A 19,143-nucleotide genomic window follows, 5' to 3' on the forward strand; every position below is an offset into this window, starting at 1 on the left:
GGAAGCTGCATGCTGGCTGTAAGAAAGATGTATCTGTCCCTTTGAAAAGATATATCATATGTCATGCATGAACTCTGTTCTACAGGAGACTTTTCTCTGCAGCTGATTTTGCATGATTATTTATTTGACAACAGCAAGTGATGATATAGCAGGGAGTTTTTAGGCCACTTAGAGAAGAATTTTTATTCTTAAATCACAGAGGAGTTCCCAAACCTGAACCACTGTCAAACTAGAGTTAATCTAAGACAGGAACCCAGTAATCTCTTTGGCATTTATTTCTCATTATTCCTCCTGTCTTGATATACACATCTTCATTTGCTGTGCATCTATGGGACCAACAGTGTATTTCAGAGCTTCTTCCTGCCCTTTGTTGTGGCTGTTTGTGGGAGCTCAGTTCTCATTGCTGAGTGAACACCATGCCCCCTTTGTTATCCACCTGCACAGATGCCCTGCTAGATCCTCAGATAGTCCCATCAACGTGCTTTTGATGTGACATAGTGGGTGATAATAACCTAGGATCTTCACTTAGGCAGGCACTTTGGCCCAAAACCATGTCTGTTCATAAGGGAGAGGATGCATGATCCTGGTACTTAGCCTATCACTTAATATGTGGGGACCAGTTTTCCACCCCCTGGTTTATTGCAACTGGCCCCTGAGGGCAAAGACTTTTAGATCAAATTCTCCAGGTTATTTAGTGTTTAACCTCTTTTTAGAGGCTTGATTGCTCTTGATTTCAATAGATGCCAGCAAACTGATGCCTTGGAGGTCCTGAGCTGTAGTCTCTGTGCCTCAGTTCTCAGTCTGTAAAATGGGGAGACTCACAGGAGTGGTTTCAGGAGGAATGTGTTCGTTGTGATGACAACCGGAGAGACGACAATGTAGTATAATCTGCAGACATGCTACACTAATGTAGCAGCTGTGCTAGTGTGTGCCAATGGTGTTTTATTGTAAGATACACAGCACAGGGGTCTTCTATTTTGCAGTCTTTCATGTAAGTCAATTAATCAATTTAAATTTTATAGGCCTTTTTTTTTTGTTTCTCCCAACCCTCACTTTAATCAGACTCACAAGGGCTAGGCAAGTACTTTCTTTTTGAACTAGGCCTGATTCATTGGGAAATAAGTTTTGCTGATGCTCTTGGCTTGCAGAAAGCCTGAAGCATTAATGAAATTGATAAAACATTGAGACCTAGCTCAACCTCATTTCCCATCTTTGAAGCATCACCCTTGGTTCTAACATTCACAGACATCACTGTGCACACTTGGAGAAGAGCAGTTGGGAGTGTCTTTTGATCTACAAACAGTATTGTTTTTTTCCAAGGTGGAAATGAGTTGGTCTACAAGAAATATGACAAAATGTCCTCATGGTTCTCATTAAGGTTCCTACTTTTAGCAGCCCTTTGAATCCAGACTGGCTCCCCAGGCAGCTCAGTCTAGGACAGTAAACCTCACCCTGTGATGGTAGGAGGAATGATCAACTGTACTTAGTTCCTTGTTCATTGACACAGTTGGTTCAGCTTTCCAGGACATCAGTTCTTCACCTCCAGTCATACAGCTGAGGAACCCAGTTTGTGACACTCCTAATCAGATCAGGTTCCCAGTGTCCATTACCTTCAAGGATAGTACCATGGTTGTGTCTATCTCCTCCCTAATGATACTCACATAATGCAGGTAATTTCCCATAAAGTCACATAAACAACCTGATTGCCTGGGAGCTGCTGTGAAAATACTGTCCGACAAGCACTGAAGCAGCAAAAAAATTATCCAGTCAATAGCAGCCTTTTCTAAATGCATTACAGTGCTGGACAAGTGACTAATTAGGCAAGAGTCGTACTGTCTGTTTTCCAAAATTATGTTTTTTCTGTGTGTGTTATTGAAGGGACAGCTTCACAAGAGTTTCTTTGGGGAAGGTGCAGGGGAATGTTATAGAGAGTAACTTCTATGACAGAATTAGCAAATGTATTAAGTACAGTGCCAATCTGGTACAGCAGAAATTACTAAATACCCATCAGGGCCTGTCACTCGTCAAGAAGTGAAATCTTAGACCCATTTAAGTCAATGACAAATGTTCACAGAATCTGGCTGCAAGTTAATAAATGTTTGGAGCCTGTATAACTCAAACTCTGATATTTGTCAGATTAATTGTTTGATTGATCTTATTGTCTGTCAAATAATTTCTTTGTGGAGTTAGTTAGAATGTTTTGTGTTTTATTATCTATAATTTTGATCAAGAAAACATCGTACAAGTATGGAGATACATCATTTCAAGCTTTATATCAGGTCATAGACAGTTATTACACATAATATGAAATCACATAACTAAATATGGGACTGTAAAATGTTCAAAATGGGCCACAGCTGAGGTTGCATCTTCTGCCTCCTTTGGGTCATTTCCTGGTTTAGGAGTGCTTTAATATTCAACCTGAACTTTCTTTTATCATATTCTTCTCATCAGCCTACATATATGTAAAATGAAAGATAATAACTCTACATGTATACCAATTCCTTCAGCTTACCCTTGCCTTTAATACAAAACAGAGGATTTCAAGACTATATACATCAGGTGTTTTCAGCAAAGTAGCAGCAGCAGCAGCAAATCATAGACATTTGTCATTCCTTGGAGCTGTCTGACAGTTCTGACAATTCATTAGGCTGGGCTGAAAAGAGGTTTAGAAAGCAAAGGAAGGATCACAGGTAGTGGAGTTGCTTTTGCATGATCCAGTAATAGCTGATTTGTATCATTTTTGGTGATGGATACACTGTTCAGATTAAACTCAGCTGAATTTTTCCCCTTCATTCTTCTCTTTTTTCTTTCTCTTTTTCCTCCAACAGGAGCTTCTGGGCACCTTAGTCTAGATTTAGACCTCAATTTATCCCAAGAAGTAGATGCCAAGGAAATTCTTCCTGCTAGCTGCTGATATTTGTGGCTTACCAGAGCTAAGGAGAAGTGAAGTGAGTTTTGCTATTCAGTTTCTACCTACTGAGGCTTTTCTTCTTCATCGTGTTTGAGTTATATTCTTTTCTGTGACTATACCATGACACGTGCCATTCTTCAAAGTCAGAGTCATTCCCACCTGAATGTATGCACACCAAACCTGTGACTTTGTTCAGCGATAAGTGCCTCCATTATCCCACTCCTTCCACTTACTGATATGCTTTTGAGACTCATACACAAGCAATTTTTTGACTTGAAGGCACATCCTTTGCAATAAAGCTGAATCTGCAGAATAGGCCACCTGGAAAATATCTGATCTTCCGTTGGAAAACATTCCCCTTTTCCAGGTTGGTGGACTGTCTCAAATCATGTGACAATGTAAAATGCCTCGGTCAGATTCTGAGTTGATGAGGCAATGCTGTCCACCCAGAGAGAATCCCTAGGGTCAGGCAGATGATGGTCTCAGGGATCAGCAATATTACAGAGCCCGCTTAGCCCTGCAGAGGATGAATTGCTTTTCATCTTCATTCTGTCTATTTTATAGCTGCCACAGAAGAAGTAGTCTGAGATTGATCCTGACCCAGTAGTATTATATGTAGGTCCTACAAAACCAGTATTTGCTCTTGATGACCATTGGAACATACTCATTTAAAGAACTCTAACATACCACTAAAAGAAGGCCTTGCAAGCAGTTTTTTGGTATTTTTTTTCTTACACATGAGGTCTCCCAGACCCTCAAAGCCATCAGTAAAGTTCTAAGTACTTCCTAATTTGTACCTTTTTTTTCTTCTCTGAGGTTCAAAGTGCTGACAGCACCGCCTCGCCATCCATGTTGGATGCAACTCCTTCTTCAAGCAGACTTCCCTACCTGTCTCAGCCAAAGGCTTTGCAGCTTTTACCTGCTGAATACTCAGAGACAGCTGAAGCAGACTTTTTAGCTGGACAATCCCAGAACTGGAAACAGAACACCAGCATTCTGCTGCTTCCAGCATGTCTTTATTGGCCTGAATTCAGCCACTTTCTCCTGGAAATAAAGGTATTTCTGGCCCTGTGATCCTACATGCAGGACTAGGTGGTTTAAAGCAATTGATGATGACACTTGTGGATGCTGGCTTATGTGTCGTGTTGTCTGATGTGCCTCCGTATTTGCTTGTAGGTTGTGTGATTTTTGCGGTTGGTCATGAGCGGTAGGCTGCACTTGCTGGTTTGTTATTCTGGGGTTGTGTATGTGGGTTGAACTGTTGGCATTAATTATTTTTAATAGTGAGTCAGGCACTGAATTACAGGATCCTACCCATGGATATCAGAGCAAACAAAGAAAAAAACAGTCCTCCTCTCCTGACATAAGTCATATTTTGTCTCTTATGACCTCAACCGGCCCTTTAAATTTCGTATCAAACATTAGAAAGAAAGAGGTCAAAGTAAGAGCCCTGTTGAAAAAAAACCCACAGCAAACCCAGATATGAACTGTGGGAAGTTGTCATCTTATCATCCTAATTGAAGTCATTCTGCAATGTATGACAGTCCATCATATATTCTGCCATTCAGTGTGTCATACATGATGTGTAACGAGAGAGCTCATAAACCCAGAGGGGAAGCCCCTTCTTTTTTATTACTTTATTTGATCATTTTCATAAAAATTCTCCTTGCTCAATACAGAGGGACGTGTTTATTAGCCCCATTAAAGCTTTGTCGATTCATTTGACACTGTGATTTACACAGCTTTACCCACAAAAGAATCCCATTATTTCCAGTATGGAGAGGTGTCTTTTTTACTGTGTGATGAAAAATAAGTATTTAATTCCACAGGTGAAGGCAAAGAATGTGGAGGTTGTTGTCAAGGGCTTAGAAGTAAACAAAAGGATGCTTTAGGTATAGTTGACTCAGAGAAAGAAAACATTCCAAGTGAATATAGAAAAATAAATAAAGAAAGATGCTCTTCCCAAGGAGCAGGAATTGAACAGGGCTCAGCTAAACTTTTTTTTCCCTGTGTGCCTTCATTAAAAACAGCAGAATTTGGCAAAATTTCCCTCTGTGTTCTACTCATGAATGTTTCTAGAAAATATCAGCTTTCATACGCAAATATTCTTGAAGTGAAATTGGTGGCTTCCTTTGAACACAGCTAGTGCCTCAAATCCCATCTGCTTTTCCTACAACACGCCCACTCATTATCTAGCTTATTTGGCTTTATTTTATTTTTTTTTAAATGAACACAAATTAAGCTATTTAATCAAATATGTACATGATTACATGGCATTTTTGCATAAGAGTTATACACCCACGGAAATCATTAATCACAGATAACAACACTATGTTAAAATTAGACATTTTGCTTTCTTTCTTTTTGTGTGTGTGTATGCTTTTTAACATAATATCCTGCGTAGCTCTAATTTCACCTCTACTCTCATTTGAATAAAACAGGATTGTTTTACATCAAATTATTCATTTGTTTGTAGCTCTGATAATTGGTATTTATGTTTAGGCTTGATCTCAGAGGAATAATAATACAGGACTTGAAAATAAAATTGGAATGGATCGGACCTCTTTTTTTTTTTTTAAATTTTTCCCCCTTTTGCTTGCACAGAATGTCACCATGAATGTCCACTGGCAAACTGGATAAGAAAGAGTGTCACAGTGCAGGACAACCTAGAAGATGACAGGTATTTCCAGGCATAGCAATGATGAGATCAAATTCCCCTCAACCTGCCTTGTTTGCTGATCTTTTAATCAGATTCAACTTCACTGCAGCTACAGCACAAGGTTCCCTGACAATGTATGACAGCATGTGACAGAAAAATATTTTGATTTTTTTTTTGGTCATTTGATGCTATTTCAGATGAATCTGAAGCCCCAGCAGCATCTGATAAATCTACCAAACTATTTAGTGGAAGTTTTTAAATGTGCATAATTGAACTGGAGGGTTTGGGGTTTGTGTTCATATGTTTGTAGTGGAATCCAAACAGGAAAGCTGGGAAATGATCTAAACCCTTTGAGGTTAACATGCCATGAAAGAGCATCAACGACCGAAGAGGACATTATTAAAAAGCAGCCAACCTAGCTCAAAAAGAACCACTGTGTGAAGCAAGAGCCCACAGAACAACACCCAGGGCTGTTTGTGATCCCACAGGGATATGTATTTCATCCCCTGTCTTCATCTCTCCAAATTTCCTCTGAACTGCTTCTGAGCTGCATTCTTGAAAAAAAGACCAGCAACTACTGAATGCGTCTTATCAACCTTTTCCCTACAATCTGCTTCGTATTCCTCTCACACCCGTGTTCTCTCAGTGTCTTGGGGAAATGCTTGGATCAAAGATAAGAGAGAACAAAGAAAGGAATGAAGCAAGAGACAAACAACAAAACAAAACCACCGCCACCCAAACTTTTTGACTAAACTCCTCTGTGAATCCTGTGCATGATTACAGCAAATTTAAAACTGCCTTCGTCTTCGCCAGTACTTAATTCCTGCTTTTAAAATCAGGCTCCCTTTGATCTTGAGGATTGAAATGATCTGGAAATGAAACAGCCATTGCTTTGCAGAAAATCTGGATAGGGTCCCAGACATGGCTTTTACCTGGAAGGCTTCCAAAACAGGATGAAATCTCTCTAGTTTCAGAACAACTTGCAAGATTTTTTCTCTATGTCTAGTCCAACTGTGGAACTCTAGCCCCAATGTCTGCTGGTTCCCAAAGCGCAGCTGTAATAACCTCTAAGGTGAACTGAGAGCATTATTCCTCTGTCTTATCCCCTCTGCCTCTCCTCCGAGGGTCAAGGGCTGGGAGACTTTTATTAAAGTGAAGACTTAAAGTTCTAGGCAAACTTAAGTTGAGGAGGCAGTTAGTTATAACCCCGGCTAGATCCAGCCACATGAGGGTTGGAAAGGACAGAGGACTAGGAGCATCTGTAACATCTGGATCCTGTTGCAGGCACAGAAATATTTGCCTGGCTTCACATGACCTGGTCCCAGAGCCAAAACGGCCGAGAAATGTGGTTAAGAGACACTGAAGCAGGCTTTGCCCTAGCAAATAAGTCCTACTGAAAAAGCAAGCACATCAATATTTCTTTGAGTGTGTTTCTTTTAGTTAATATATTTCCATATGTTGCATGAATATTTCTTTTATTGGGGCTTGTCAGTCCATCTGGTACTTGTATTGGGAGGGCTTGAGCTGGCAGATCCCCACACTGTGCTGTTATACAGAGACCTGGACTGCCCTTACAAGGACAGGTAGGTGGTTGGACAGAGACAACTTCTCCTCAAGTATCTTTTTATTTAGATGAACTTCTCAAATCAACCAAGATATCCAGGTTACTTACTGTCAATAAGCTCCCACAGTGCCACTTCTTTATGTTACAAAATCAGTATGGGCTCTGTCTCTGAAGCATAGCAGACCACAATAAAGAAACCTCTCTTTGGTTCCTGGATGGCCAGTCACTGCCCAGTGCGACAACCCTGATCTAGGAAGTGTAAAGGAGAAAGGATGCCTGGGCATCAATACTAAGCAGAAAATGTGCTGAAATATCATAGTTTGCCAAGACAATAAGAATCACTTTCCCTTGCATGTGTTATTAAGGAACTGGGGAATAATAATCTGCTTTAATACAAGCTTTTTCCTTCTGCATGATTAACTTCACTGATATCAACAGAGAGTGTGATGACTCTGAAATGACAGCTCCTGGTAGCACGTTCTGGGATTAGCAAAAACAGGTTGTCACTTTACCCCAGTCAGGAACAGTCAGTCACTTTGTGCTGAGTGCTGGGCAGAAGAGCTGGGTTCTGCACCAGACATCTGACAGCCGAAGCATGCAGCAGGTTCAGCCTCCTGCCAGGTGGCTCTCAGGTTGGGCGTGCAGGGCTAGCTGCTTTGAAACTCGATTTTCTGATGCAACACCATGTTATTTTGGCTATGCAGCTTCCAGATTGCAAGCCCTCAGTCCTCCTAAATGCTAAAATATGACTTGCATTAGCCTGGAGGTCTTTGACTAGCCCCACTGCGAGGCACAGGGCTCTGTCTCTCCCGATTTCACTGTTTTTTACAGCAGTGCACAACACATTGAGCTGAGTCTAAAATATTATGTACTTTAAAATGCCTGGCTCTAACGGTAGCCCTGTCTTTGACTACTCAAAGTGCAAAGTGACAGCATACACAGCAGCCCATGGAAGGGATGGAGGGAAAGGTAGGACAAACATGCAAGAGGGTAAGTCAGAGCAATGGCATGAAACAGCCAAACAATCCTTTCATTCTTACTAAAGTTGTAAAAAGTCTGTCATATGGCTTCTGTGGAAATTAATCAATATATGGAAAACTGCATAGCAACTGTGGGGACAACAGAAACCTGCCTATAAATTAAAGAAAGCTACTGTGAGTACGCAGAGCTATCTGGGGAAAGCACTGGGACAGAGTTGCAGGGCTCAGCGGAGCTAGGACAGTGTCCATAGAAAGGAATCCTTCAGTAAAGTCTTCATTTTGTCAGTGTCAAGATACGTAGGAGCTGTAAAACAAAGCAAACTGTGTGCATGGAAGCAAAATACTAATTTAGTCCAGCGTCACGTTCCTTTGAAAATGTCATAATCATTTTAAAAAGATGATGAAATATCTGTATATTTTTTAAGAAATATAGGAGGTGAAAAGATTAATTCTCAAAATCTGTGAAATATACAGTGATGAGTTACTGAGGATTGGGGGGGGCTGTTTTTGTAATTCTGTAGGCATCTCAGTCCTCTGGTGAAATGATGTATGGGGCAATCGTCTGGTAGGGGCTGATGGGATGTAAATGAAACTAATTAAGGAAATGTCAAACATAATTAATAAAACAGGTTTAAGTTGCAAAAGCACTGTCAGCTGAATGAATGGGGAAGAATGCCGCGTTCCCATTGTTTTGGGGCTTGCTTGCTTATTTATATATTTATTTATTTCTTCCTTGCTCACCCACTTGCCCTCCCACCAGTTTTTCAGTTGCACCATTCAATTAGATCTCGGAAAGCTCTTGGTAGCCACTTGCATTTCCACCTTGCCCCCTTCTGAGCTGGGGTCCCACAGAATAGGAGGAATATAAATTTGCCCTGTTGGCTTGCAGCCTGGGAAGAAGAAGAAAAAAAAAATTAATTGCTAACTCCTCATCTTCCCCAAGTACTACAGGACATTAACATAACCAATTTGCCTGAACTCCTCACTGGCTGCTTAATAGAGCATCTGACCAGCTGATAAGACCTGGGTGCTGCTGCCTATGATACCTTGTTATTAGCATTTTCATAATATTCAAATATTACAGCCCCATGATTCACTAGCCTCCATTCATTATTGATAAGTACAAAAAATAAATAAAAAGGGTTTATAAATAGCAAAGGGGGGTGAGCGACCTATAATTATGGCAAGCAAATTAGGGTGCATGGTAGAGTCAGTTACATTTGCCTAGGAGTAATGATGCTCAAGAACTTTTTCTCCCCAGGGACCAGAAAAATAATGGATTCCCTGGCAGCTGCAGATGGGCTAGGAAAGGCTGTCACCCAGGACACTGTATATATAAGTTAGGCCGAGCATATGGCTGTGTGCCCTGCCTGTAGCCACCTCCAGATATTGCAGTTTCAAAGAAAAGAAATAAATACATAAGTAAAAATAGCCCGTCACTGGAAGGTGGTGGTGAAAGGATATGAGGAGAAGAACGATGGATAGGAGAAAAAAGCAAACAACCAAAGTGAGTCTGTTCAGAAGTTTCTGTTGAGAGCAATCCCAGCAACTCAGGGATCAAGCAGGGGTGATATCCTTAAAACCAGAGGCTGTTTAGCTGCATCACTGAAGATAAAAATATGAAATGTGATTTCTGCTGAAGCAAAACCTTTTCCATGTTGTAGTCCAAGACAGTCATACTTATACACCAAAGCTTTGAGCCTGAGATGATAAAAATCATAGTCCCAGTTGAAAGTAGGAGCTACTAGAAATAACCACTGGATACTTTATAATTTGGTCCCTGTGGTTTTATTTCCAATAATCCAATCAAAGGCCTTTTTTCTTTACTAATGAAACTGGAATGAAACACAAAAGGGAGGCTGACCTGTTAGCAGGTGACTGTTTCTTCTAAGTTATTCATTAAAAACACCCTAATGCTCTGGTGCTGAAGGAGGCTGTACCTACCTCTGTATAAATTAAACATAAGTGAGCTGGTTGCAAGGAAAAAAAAAAAGTTATTTCTCCTAACTCCAAATCATTGCACAGCATGCATGTATTGGAAACTGAACCCATGCAGACATTTGCAGAGGACTGGGGACTAATCCCTGCATTCCAGCTGCCCCCATCATTTTCAATTCCAAGTAGCTCTGAATGGCCAGTTCTGTTGTGGGCACAAATATTCCCAATGTTTTGCAGTCAATGTACTTTAGATAAGACATCAATGGGCCTTGGTTTGGCCTTTCTTGATAATGTTAGAGTAGGCTCAGAAATAGAAGGGAAAAAGTTTGGTGGAAAAAATTTGGCAGAAAAACTTTGGCGGAAAAACTTTGGCAGAAAAACTGCAGTTCGAATGTCTTCTGCCTTTAATTTTTTCTTTATTAAATTTAATTAAATTATTAGTGAAACCGTTTTTGGCATTATACTGTTGATTCGTGTCATTCAGTCCTTCTATTGGGAACTTTGAAGAATGCGCCACTGGCATTTCTTGAAAAAACACTATCTGAAAACACCAACCTGCCTACAAACTTGACAGTTTGTTTTTCATTTTTTCCAACGTTATTTTCAGATTCTCCCAGCATCTCTGTGGTCCAGCATTATTAGCAAGCATCCACTCTGGACTGCATTCTTGTCTGAATATACAATTCTTGAGAGCTTTCCTGCATCTTATCAAAAAATGAAGAGAGGATATTTATCAGAGCAATCTTCCAGTCAGCCACCCTCAACAGCCTGTGCCTGGAGCCTTGTCCATTTTGATATATGCAACAAAAAGTCCAAATTGAAGCTTATTCATGTTTACGCTCTGAACTCTGGCAGAGTTTAGAAAGTAGACACAAACTCGGCCATGAACTTGCTTCTGCAGCAAGCTTTCTCCCCAGAACATCCCCAGCCCTGCAGAAGCTCGGGCCTGGGTCTGAGCTGTCCATCTTCAACACATGCATCCATCTTACAGAAGGATCTTTAAGCATCCTGTAGGCTCTGCTCTGCCTTAAACCTCACATTAACATCATCGAGGAGAAATACAAATTTAAACTGACACAGACTTGCTTGCCTCTTCCTTTGTGTTTAAACACAGATGGTTGCTTTTGTTGTGCAGCCGCATTTCAGCCAATGTAAGCAGCAAAGTACTTTACCGGAATATATATCTCTTCTCCAAACACTCAGGTTTTTTGTAGGTGAAGTATCATTCTTAAGAATATATACATTTTTTTCATGCATATTGATCTAATCCATCAGTCCTTATAATTTATTGTTAACTGCTTGGATGTAGGAGCCATGACAGCTTTGAGTAAAGCGCTTCAGCAGGCATCTGCTTTGTATAAATTATAGGAACCTTGTTCACACAAGTTTTCAGAGAGAAACAAAGGTCTTTTACCAACATCTGTAGCTTTTGGAATAGTGATTTATCTTTTTTTTTTTTACTGTAAGAGGCTTTGGATCTTGGAAACAGTAACAGAGCAAATCTATGAACTACCTTCAGACTTGTTATTTACATTTGTATTTGGTATTGTGCTAATGGCTCCAAGGCAGGAGGAACATGATTGACATGGGGGTTGGGAACTGGAAAATACTTTGTTAGTCTCAAATCAGCTCCTTGGAGGCTAAAACCCTGATTAACTATAACTGGAGTGGATTGTCTTAATCTGAGTGCTGTAGTATTTTACATCTAGTCAGTTAGGCTTATTTCTATAAATACTTAGATAAGCTTGAATCAATTACTTCAATGTCTTCCTTTGTCTCCTATGATCGGAAATGGCATGGTGTCATGATATAAGTAGGCAGAACAGCAGGATCAGGGAAATGATACCTTGTGCACACAGAGCAAGGAAGATGTGTGTTAACACAAGAGAAAGACATCACCTTGGAAGATGGCTTCTCATATGTGAAGAAGGATGTTTCACATTCTTGTTCAGTGTCTCTCAAAATGAAAACCTTATAACCAGGAAGCACTGAAAAATCAATGTTATTCTGAATATTAGACTGTCCCAAAGGCCTTTCTCTCCTCTTTTGATCATGCCTTCTGGCTTTTGACTGGCTATGAGACATCTGAAAGGACAGCAGGACTTTTGCTGGTGATATACAGTGACCAAAGGTTTGATGTGCATATGCTCTTGTTGCCTTCTCACTTGTGCTGCTTAGATTAATTTGGATCACTCATGAAGCTTTATGCATTGCACATTTCCTGACTAAAAATGAAAAAGTCTGACAGAGCAAACTAATTGAAACACAGTACTCTGCATCTCACTTTGGCACCACCGTTCCATGCCGGAGCTGCATGGTTCAAAGTTAATAGAGTGCCGTGTCAGGGATGCCACTCACCAGGGTGAAATGCAACGCGATGGTGGACAAGCCTGGTGAGTGGTTTTCCTCTTCAAAAATAGCTTGGAGACATGACTTCACTCTCTTTAGTACCTCCGGATGCACAAAGGCATAGCTGTGAAGGTGATGGGATCATATCAAATCTACCCAAGTGCAGAGCTTTGGTTTAATTTTTTTTTTCATATCAATGGCTGGTCTCAGCTCTAATTAACCTACTCCCCTATCAGTCCATTCCCTCCCCACATGCAGTCTTTTCCCCTTCCTCTCTGTGATCTCCATTTCACTGCAGAGATGGCCTGGCAAAGAGACATTATTCTATTTAGAAGCTGAACACCTCACTAGGGGTGACAGGCCTGTTTTTAGGTCATTTATCTAATTGCTCTTTGCAGATAAGAATTAATTAGCCCGATTATTTTTCTTAGTTTTTGGATGGATTCCCCACCTGGAGAGAAGAAATTCCTCTATGTCAGTGATTAATTGCTGAGCCAGAAGCTTTCTGCCTTGCATTTGTAATAAATGCCGACTGGTTCTTTAGGTCGCATTAGGAACCAGGCAGATTGTGGTTAAAATGCACAGGATAATAAAGCATTTGTACAAACAAGATCACTGCCATTAGATTTTGATTAAATATTTTAATTTATCTGGAGGTTGAGGGACTGCGGGAATCAAAAGGTTTAAGGTCTCCTATTCCCAGCACTTTCCGATGAGAGCCGCCCTATAGCCCTTTGATCTAAAACAGCTGAACCTCATGGCAATGTTTCAGTTCAGGATTTGGCACAGCTGGTTTGTCTCATACTGGTCTGAGTGCTCGGAGGGTCGTGAGTGTGCAGCCAGCTCAACTGGGTTGTGATAACATTTTGTGAACTACAATGGAGCAGGGGTTTGGTCGAGCTGAGGGAAGAAAGGTTAAGATTTGTGTGTGAAATTATGGTAGGTTTATATCCAGCTGAGTTTAACGCAGTAGAACTACCTTTCCCTTCCCTTCCCTTCCCTTCCCTTCCCTTCCCTTCCCTTCCCTTCCCTTCCCTTCCCTTCCCTTCCCTTCCCTTCCCATTTCCTTTTTCTTTTTCTTTCCCTTTTCTTTTTCTTTACCTTTTCTTTTTCTTTCCCTTTTCTTTTTCTTTCCTTTTTCTTTTTCTTTCCCTTTTCTTTCTCTTTCCTTTTTCTTTTTCTTTCCATTTCCCTTTCTGCTTCCTTTTCCCTTTTGTTTTTCTTTCCATTTCCCTTTCTCTTTCCTTTCTTTCCCTCCTTTTCTTTCTATAATGATTCTGAGCATCCAGCCTAAAGAAAACTGTGTTTTTCTGCAAGACCTACTAAAGAAAAGCACAGTAGCCTCGATTCACAAGCTGGTCACCCTAGGACAGGTCTCCTTTTCAGGATTATACAGGAAGTCAGACAGTATGATCTCTTGTGCCCTTAAAACCTGATTTCTGCCCTAGAAAGTTCATGGAAGAAAATGGGAGTCTTGCCATTTATTTCACTGTGCTTGTGAACTGTTTGAAGCCCCTGATGTCCCAATAGGAGAAATTAATTGCTGGTGTTAGAGCGGTTTCTCTAACACAGCTGATCACAAAAGACATGGAGCTGCCTACTTTACGGTGATCACTACCACCTTAGAGAGACAAGGGCTGAAAAGGCAGAGGAATAAGATACTGTGTCATCCCTTGGTCTGACTCCCTCTGTCTCACAGCTGAGAGATGTTAGGAGGGCAGTATCGGGGCATCTGGCACTGAATGCCTTTGCTGTGTCTGTTCTGTAGAAAAAAATAAATCTTCCTCATCCTGAAACACTTACACAACCTTTAAATGGGAGAGAAGTAAATTAGGGTCCCTGTGCAGATTTCCACTGTTAGTGGGCAGAGTTATTTTACTGGGGGTTTTGGTTGGTTGGTTTTTAAGGAAAAGGGGAAAAAATGAGAAAAACTGAAAACATGACAATTTCTCTCCTGACAAGTGGGCTGAAGACAGAAGGGGAGAACTGATATTTCTCTAGTATATAGGAACAATATTGCATTGTGAAAAGTAACTTTCCATGGAACTTTGATTCTTACTCAACCACAGTATTTTGAGAATACCATTCCCAGCTGTGATTTAAAGACAGAAAAATCTACTGCTACACTGATGTTTAGTCAAAAATCAATGCTTAAAAATTGTTCCTACTTTCAGTTTTGAGCTATGGGACATTATTTTGGCTTTGAGTATCAAGTAAAGCCCATGAGCATCAGATATAGCTGATATTTCTCACTACCTACAAAACGATCAAAATTCTTTTACCTTTTCTTTTGTTAAACTGAGATTTCATTTGGGTCACCATAGCTGCCTGCATTTCATAACTAGACCTATCAGAATACACGTCCAAGACAGAGCACCTAGTTGTTTTCAAATACCCAAGGGGAGTCAGACACTTGAATTCAGTGTGAGTAGGGCTGATAAATACTTTTTTTTTTATCTTAGCTATTGGACCCTATTTTACCTAATATATTACATAATAATTTAGGAATAAACACAACATCTCGTCATGCCCCTGGGAAGTTACATTGCAACCCATTTTTTGGATGTGGAAACGGAGCCCCTGTGAGTCTGAGCTCTTTCCCTACTGCCACAAAATGTGTCACTGGAAAAACTTCACACAAAACCTTAGCAATGTCTGCTCTTGTTTTAAGCCCACACCAAACCATTTAATTTAAGTAAGATTTACCTCCCCCACCTGCAGTGTCATTTCTGGCACTGTACATAAGGAAATTTAACAATATCGAGTGGCCTGAGTTATGATAATGAAAGATGGTTGCTAAGAAAAACCATGATGATAGCCAAGAAATTAATATTACAGAGATGAAAATCTTCTTATAGACCCAAAATAATAGATGTTCTCTATCAATATATGACTAATCAGCACTCAAGGATTTATCTTTCAAATTACAGAACATGGTGGAGACATTTAATGCAATATGGTCTCCCTTCAGAGAGATACAGTATGTGACTAAATATCTCCAGTGAGTAATATTCACACTTACTCAAGTACTGTAAATATATCCCTGATAAATCTGGAGAGCAAATTCTTGTAAATTCTTGTTTAACACTGCAAGGAAGCTTAATAACTTTCCAATCTATCAACATGTTTTAATTTCCTACTGTGCAGTTTCTAACTGAAACAGGGCATTTAAGAGAAGAGATTCAAAACTAACAGTGAATGAACTATCATGTATTAGAAAACCTTGGTATCAAATGTGCCACTGAATTGTATGAGTTTGGGCAGGACATTTTTGAATGTGAATGTTTCATTGCCACTATGCCTAATTATGCATGCAGTTTTTCATGTAAAACTAAGTGCATGTGCAATGTGCAGATTAAAGAAAGAAAAAAGTCCTTTCTACTAATAAGTGCAAATGGCTAAGAACCTGATAGATAGTTGCAGCCAAGTGGTTACATCACCAAGTGACATTATGTGTACTTACGCATGTTTTCTAAGGTCTAGAATGCAGGCTGAGTAGAATACTCAGTAAAAATCATGCCACACTTAACAAACCCAACCTATTTTTGAGTGGGATTTAATAATGTTAACCTACGTGTATCTTGCAGGGCTTGGAAGGGTACTTGATTAGTAAATCAGGTTTATGTGACGTTTCAAGCCCCTAGTTTTGTCTTTTTTTAAGCATGTGTCTCGGGTGCCTGACAAGCGTACATTTACTCAACAAATTAAATCCACAAACTCATCAACGTATATAGTATCAGGTTGTTGGTTGGTTTTTTGGGGGGTTTTGGTTTGGTTTGGTTTGGTTTTGGTTTTTTTTTTTGTAGAAGACTCAACCTAATTTCTTTAGCCTCTTTTCTGAAAAAACAAACCCTGAACTGGTGCTCCGTGGGAGGATGCCCATTGCCATGGTATGCACATAAGCTTGCGTTGGTCAGAGGGGAGCCAGGGCATTTGGTTTTACTGGGTTTGGAGGGAAGCAGATTTCAGAGTGAAGATACCATCACTGAGACGTCCTCAGGACAGGTTTCATCTCCCTTAAAGCGGTGCATATTCCTAGATCACAGTAAATTGTATAATGCTATTGCTGTCCTCCACTGCCATGAGAGCAGATGAATTTAGAATCAGACCTTTAAAACAGCTAGGACACAGGCCATGCAAGGCTGTAAGGATCACTAAGAGGAAATCAGTGCAGATCCTTAAAATCTAGGGGACCGTACTGCAGTGAAATGTCAGCAGCCACACTGCTCAAGATCTGAGCTGCCCAGTAGTTTTCAGATATTGCTGCTAGAAGAAAGTTCAGAGTTAATCAGAGCTGTGATGGATAGATGTCTGAATCATAGCTGCTACATTTGGGTGTTACTTGAATCAATCTTTACTGATAAAACTGAAAATACCTCAACTTTTTTCATACGTGGTAATTATCTTTGGTTATCTACAGTATTTTTTCCCTAAGCCTTGGGATATTTCTATGAGCTTTAATTTCTTTAAATGTATTTATGCCTTTCTCGATAATTTTTTTACTGCAGAATCTGTGATCTGCTGCATTGGCCTTTTCCTTGAAGGCTTATTACTTCTATAGGCATTTTCTAGGGAATGAATTTAAGGAAGATAGCTGGTTTGGCCCTTTACATGAGCAAATGCAGCAATGCTTGTATACTATTTTATAAAGTGTGCAAGGGTTTTTTTAAATACAAATTATTCCATTATTATGATGATGACGCTGCTACTGTGTATATAAACACGTTTCCAGTCCCAGAATGGGCATAAACTACTTACTTTGAATAGCAAACATCAAAGAAAACAACTGAGCTGAGAATTAATGACTCACTATTTCTGTTTTTTCAGCTCTAGGGGTCTCTGCAAAAGAAACATCTTCCTACAAGTGATAATATGAAATCTTGCTGTTCCTCCTACTTGCCTTTTTCCTCCATGGGGTCTTTAAACCTACTTCAAGTATTTGAAGAACTTCCTACATTTTTCCTATGATCTTCCAAACCAAGTTTCCACAGTTTGTAGAAGACATTTTAATCTCCTGCTACCTGACAGGACTTTCCAGTATTCTCTGCAGAATTGATAATATCTGATTTTTCTTCTTTTTTTTTGCCCCTCCTGCACAAAAATATTAGATGGGGAAATAAACACAGAAAACTAAGTACTCAAAACATTACAGGACACCTGCAATAGGCCAAGAAATGAAATCATTATTTCCTGACCCCCTCAAGTCACCCTTTGCCTATCACAGTGCAGAGAAATTTGGAGTACAGAGAACCATCTCCTTTTTGCCTGCTATTCATGTAATTAACAACATTGCAACAATTCACAACAGTCTTTTAAATGTGAATATTATCAATATCAGTGCTTCCTTTTGAATAATACATCCTTAGACATCTCTTATTATGATTCACAACTCTCTGGTGTGATCGAGCCCCTGGTAACTCTCTCAAAAGTTCTTGAGGCTTATATTTATTTCCATCATTTCAGGACACTTTTTGTAAAGATGAATATCTTTTAATACCTCTTGCCTGGGTGCAAGGGGTGACCCTGATTTTTGCAAAATCTCATTTTGCAAAACACATGCTGAGTATATTAAGGCCCTGATGAGATACAGCACTGGCGAGAGAAACCTTCAAACATTACTTTTTTCCTCCATAAAGTGGAAAACTCTAAATGATATTGTTGATTAGATACAGCATATTGGTAAAGGTCTTGCTAGCTCTCCTGAGCATGTCTGCTTGACTTCAAAATTCACAGCACTAAAATGTTTTCATTCCCTTTCCCTTCACTCCCCACTTAATCCTTAAGCATTTTCACCTTAATCCAGAAGTTTTCAAATACCCTGCCAAACCAGCTAAATGTAAAGAAATAGCTGCTTCTCTTAGCTTTTTTTCCTGTCAATCATTTAAAACCCAGCAGTATGTGTGATGAGGATGACTCAGTTTGTAGAAAAGCAACAACTTAGCAGTTGGCTAATGTTTTGCGAGCTGCTTGGTTTAGACAGATGGAATACTTGTATTTCATATCTCAGCATCGTCCGTGATTACAGTTTTTTAGTAGTCCCAGGTACTAACTATCTCAGCATTGGAAGAGATTGGTGGCAGTCTGGTGTTCAGAGCTTACTTGTGATTCTGTAAGGTTTTCTTATTATATTCAATAGTTCTGTCAGACAGGTGTTGGAGGGATGCAGTTGTGCTTTGGGGAATAACAGGTAAATTTATGCATCTTTAAAGAACTGGCAGATTTTGCTGCCTACATATGATTTAAGGGCCTGATCCCAAACCCATTAAACTTAATGGGAGTTTTTCATTGACTTAGTTGGCTTTGGATTAGCTCCTAAGTGAATTTCCAGTAGAACGCAAAAACCCAGCCAACAAACCTGTCGATTTCTTGGCACACTCATCTCCTTTTAGTGAGCAGTGGCATAGCCAAACGTTACAGAGCTGCCCAGTCGAATTATTCTGACAATCACAAACTTTACCTGCAGACACTTTTACCCCTCACCTAGAACACCCAGAATGTTTGATAAAAGCTTGAAGGAACAAGTAAAAGTATTACAGGATTTTCCTCACAGAAATTTTGTTAAAAATGGAAAAAAGAAATGTAGGCTTTCTTTAAATAAATTAGCCTCTGTCGCCTTAGAATAGAGAATTCCTGCACCATGTTGGACCTAAGAGCCATATAACGCAGTGTACTCTCTGGATTCAGCTAAGAGCACATATCTCGGGAACAATATAAGGATATTTTTCTAAAATACTCTGCT

The 19,143-nt window shown here is 39.9% G+C and overlaps 1 protein-coding gene across 7 annotated transcripts in view; it reads left to right on the forward strand.

Annotated features, from left to right (window-relative positions):
* Window positions 1-8,738, forward strand: part of LOC148050299 (uncharacterized) — a 100,659-nt gene extending 91,921 nt beyond the window's left edge. For all 7 annotated transcript variants that reach the window (XM_087745323.1, XM_087745324.1, XM_087745318.1 and 4 more), the window contains 3 exons: window positions 2,832-2,951; window positions 3,731-3,970; window positions 5,519-8,738. In XM_087745323.1, coding sequence (XP_087601449.1) covers window positions 2,832-2,917 — 86 coding nt within the window. In that variant the 3' untranslated portion in view covers window positions 2,918-2,951; window positions 3,731-3,970; window positions 5,519-8,738. The remainder of the gene's footprint in view (window positions 1-2,831; window positions 2,952-3,730; window positions 3,971-5,518) is intronic.
* The last annotated feature ends 10,405 nt before the right edge of the window (window positions 8,739-19,143 follow it).

Source organism: Nipponia nippon, unplaced genomic scaffold (assembly GCF_047370975.1).
Source record: "Nipponia nippon isolate SJK-2023a ecotype South Korea unplaced genomic scaffold, ASM4737097v1 scaffold_9, whole genome shotgun sequence".
Classification (NCBI taxonomy): domain Eukaryota; kingdom Metazoa; phylum Chordata; class Aves; order Pelecaniformes; family Threskiornithidae; genus Nipponia; species Nipponia nippon.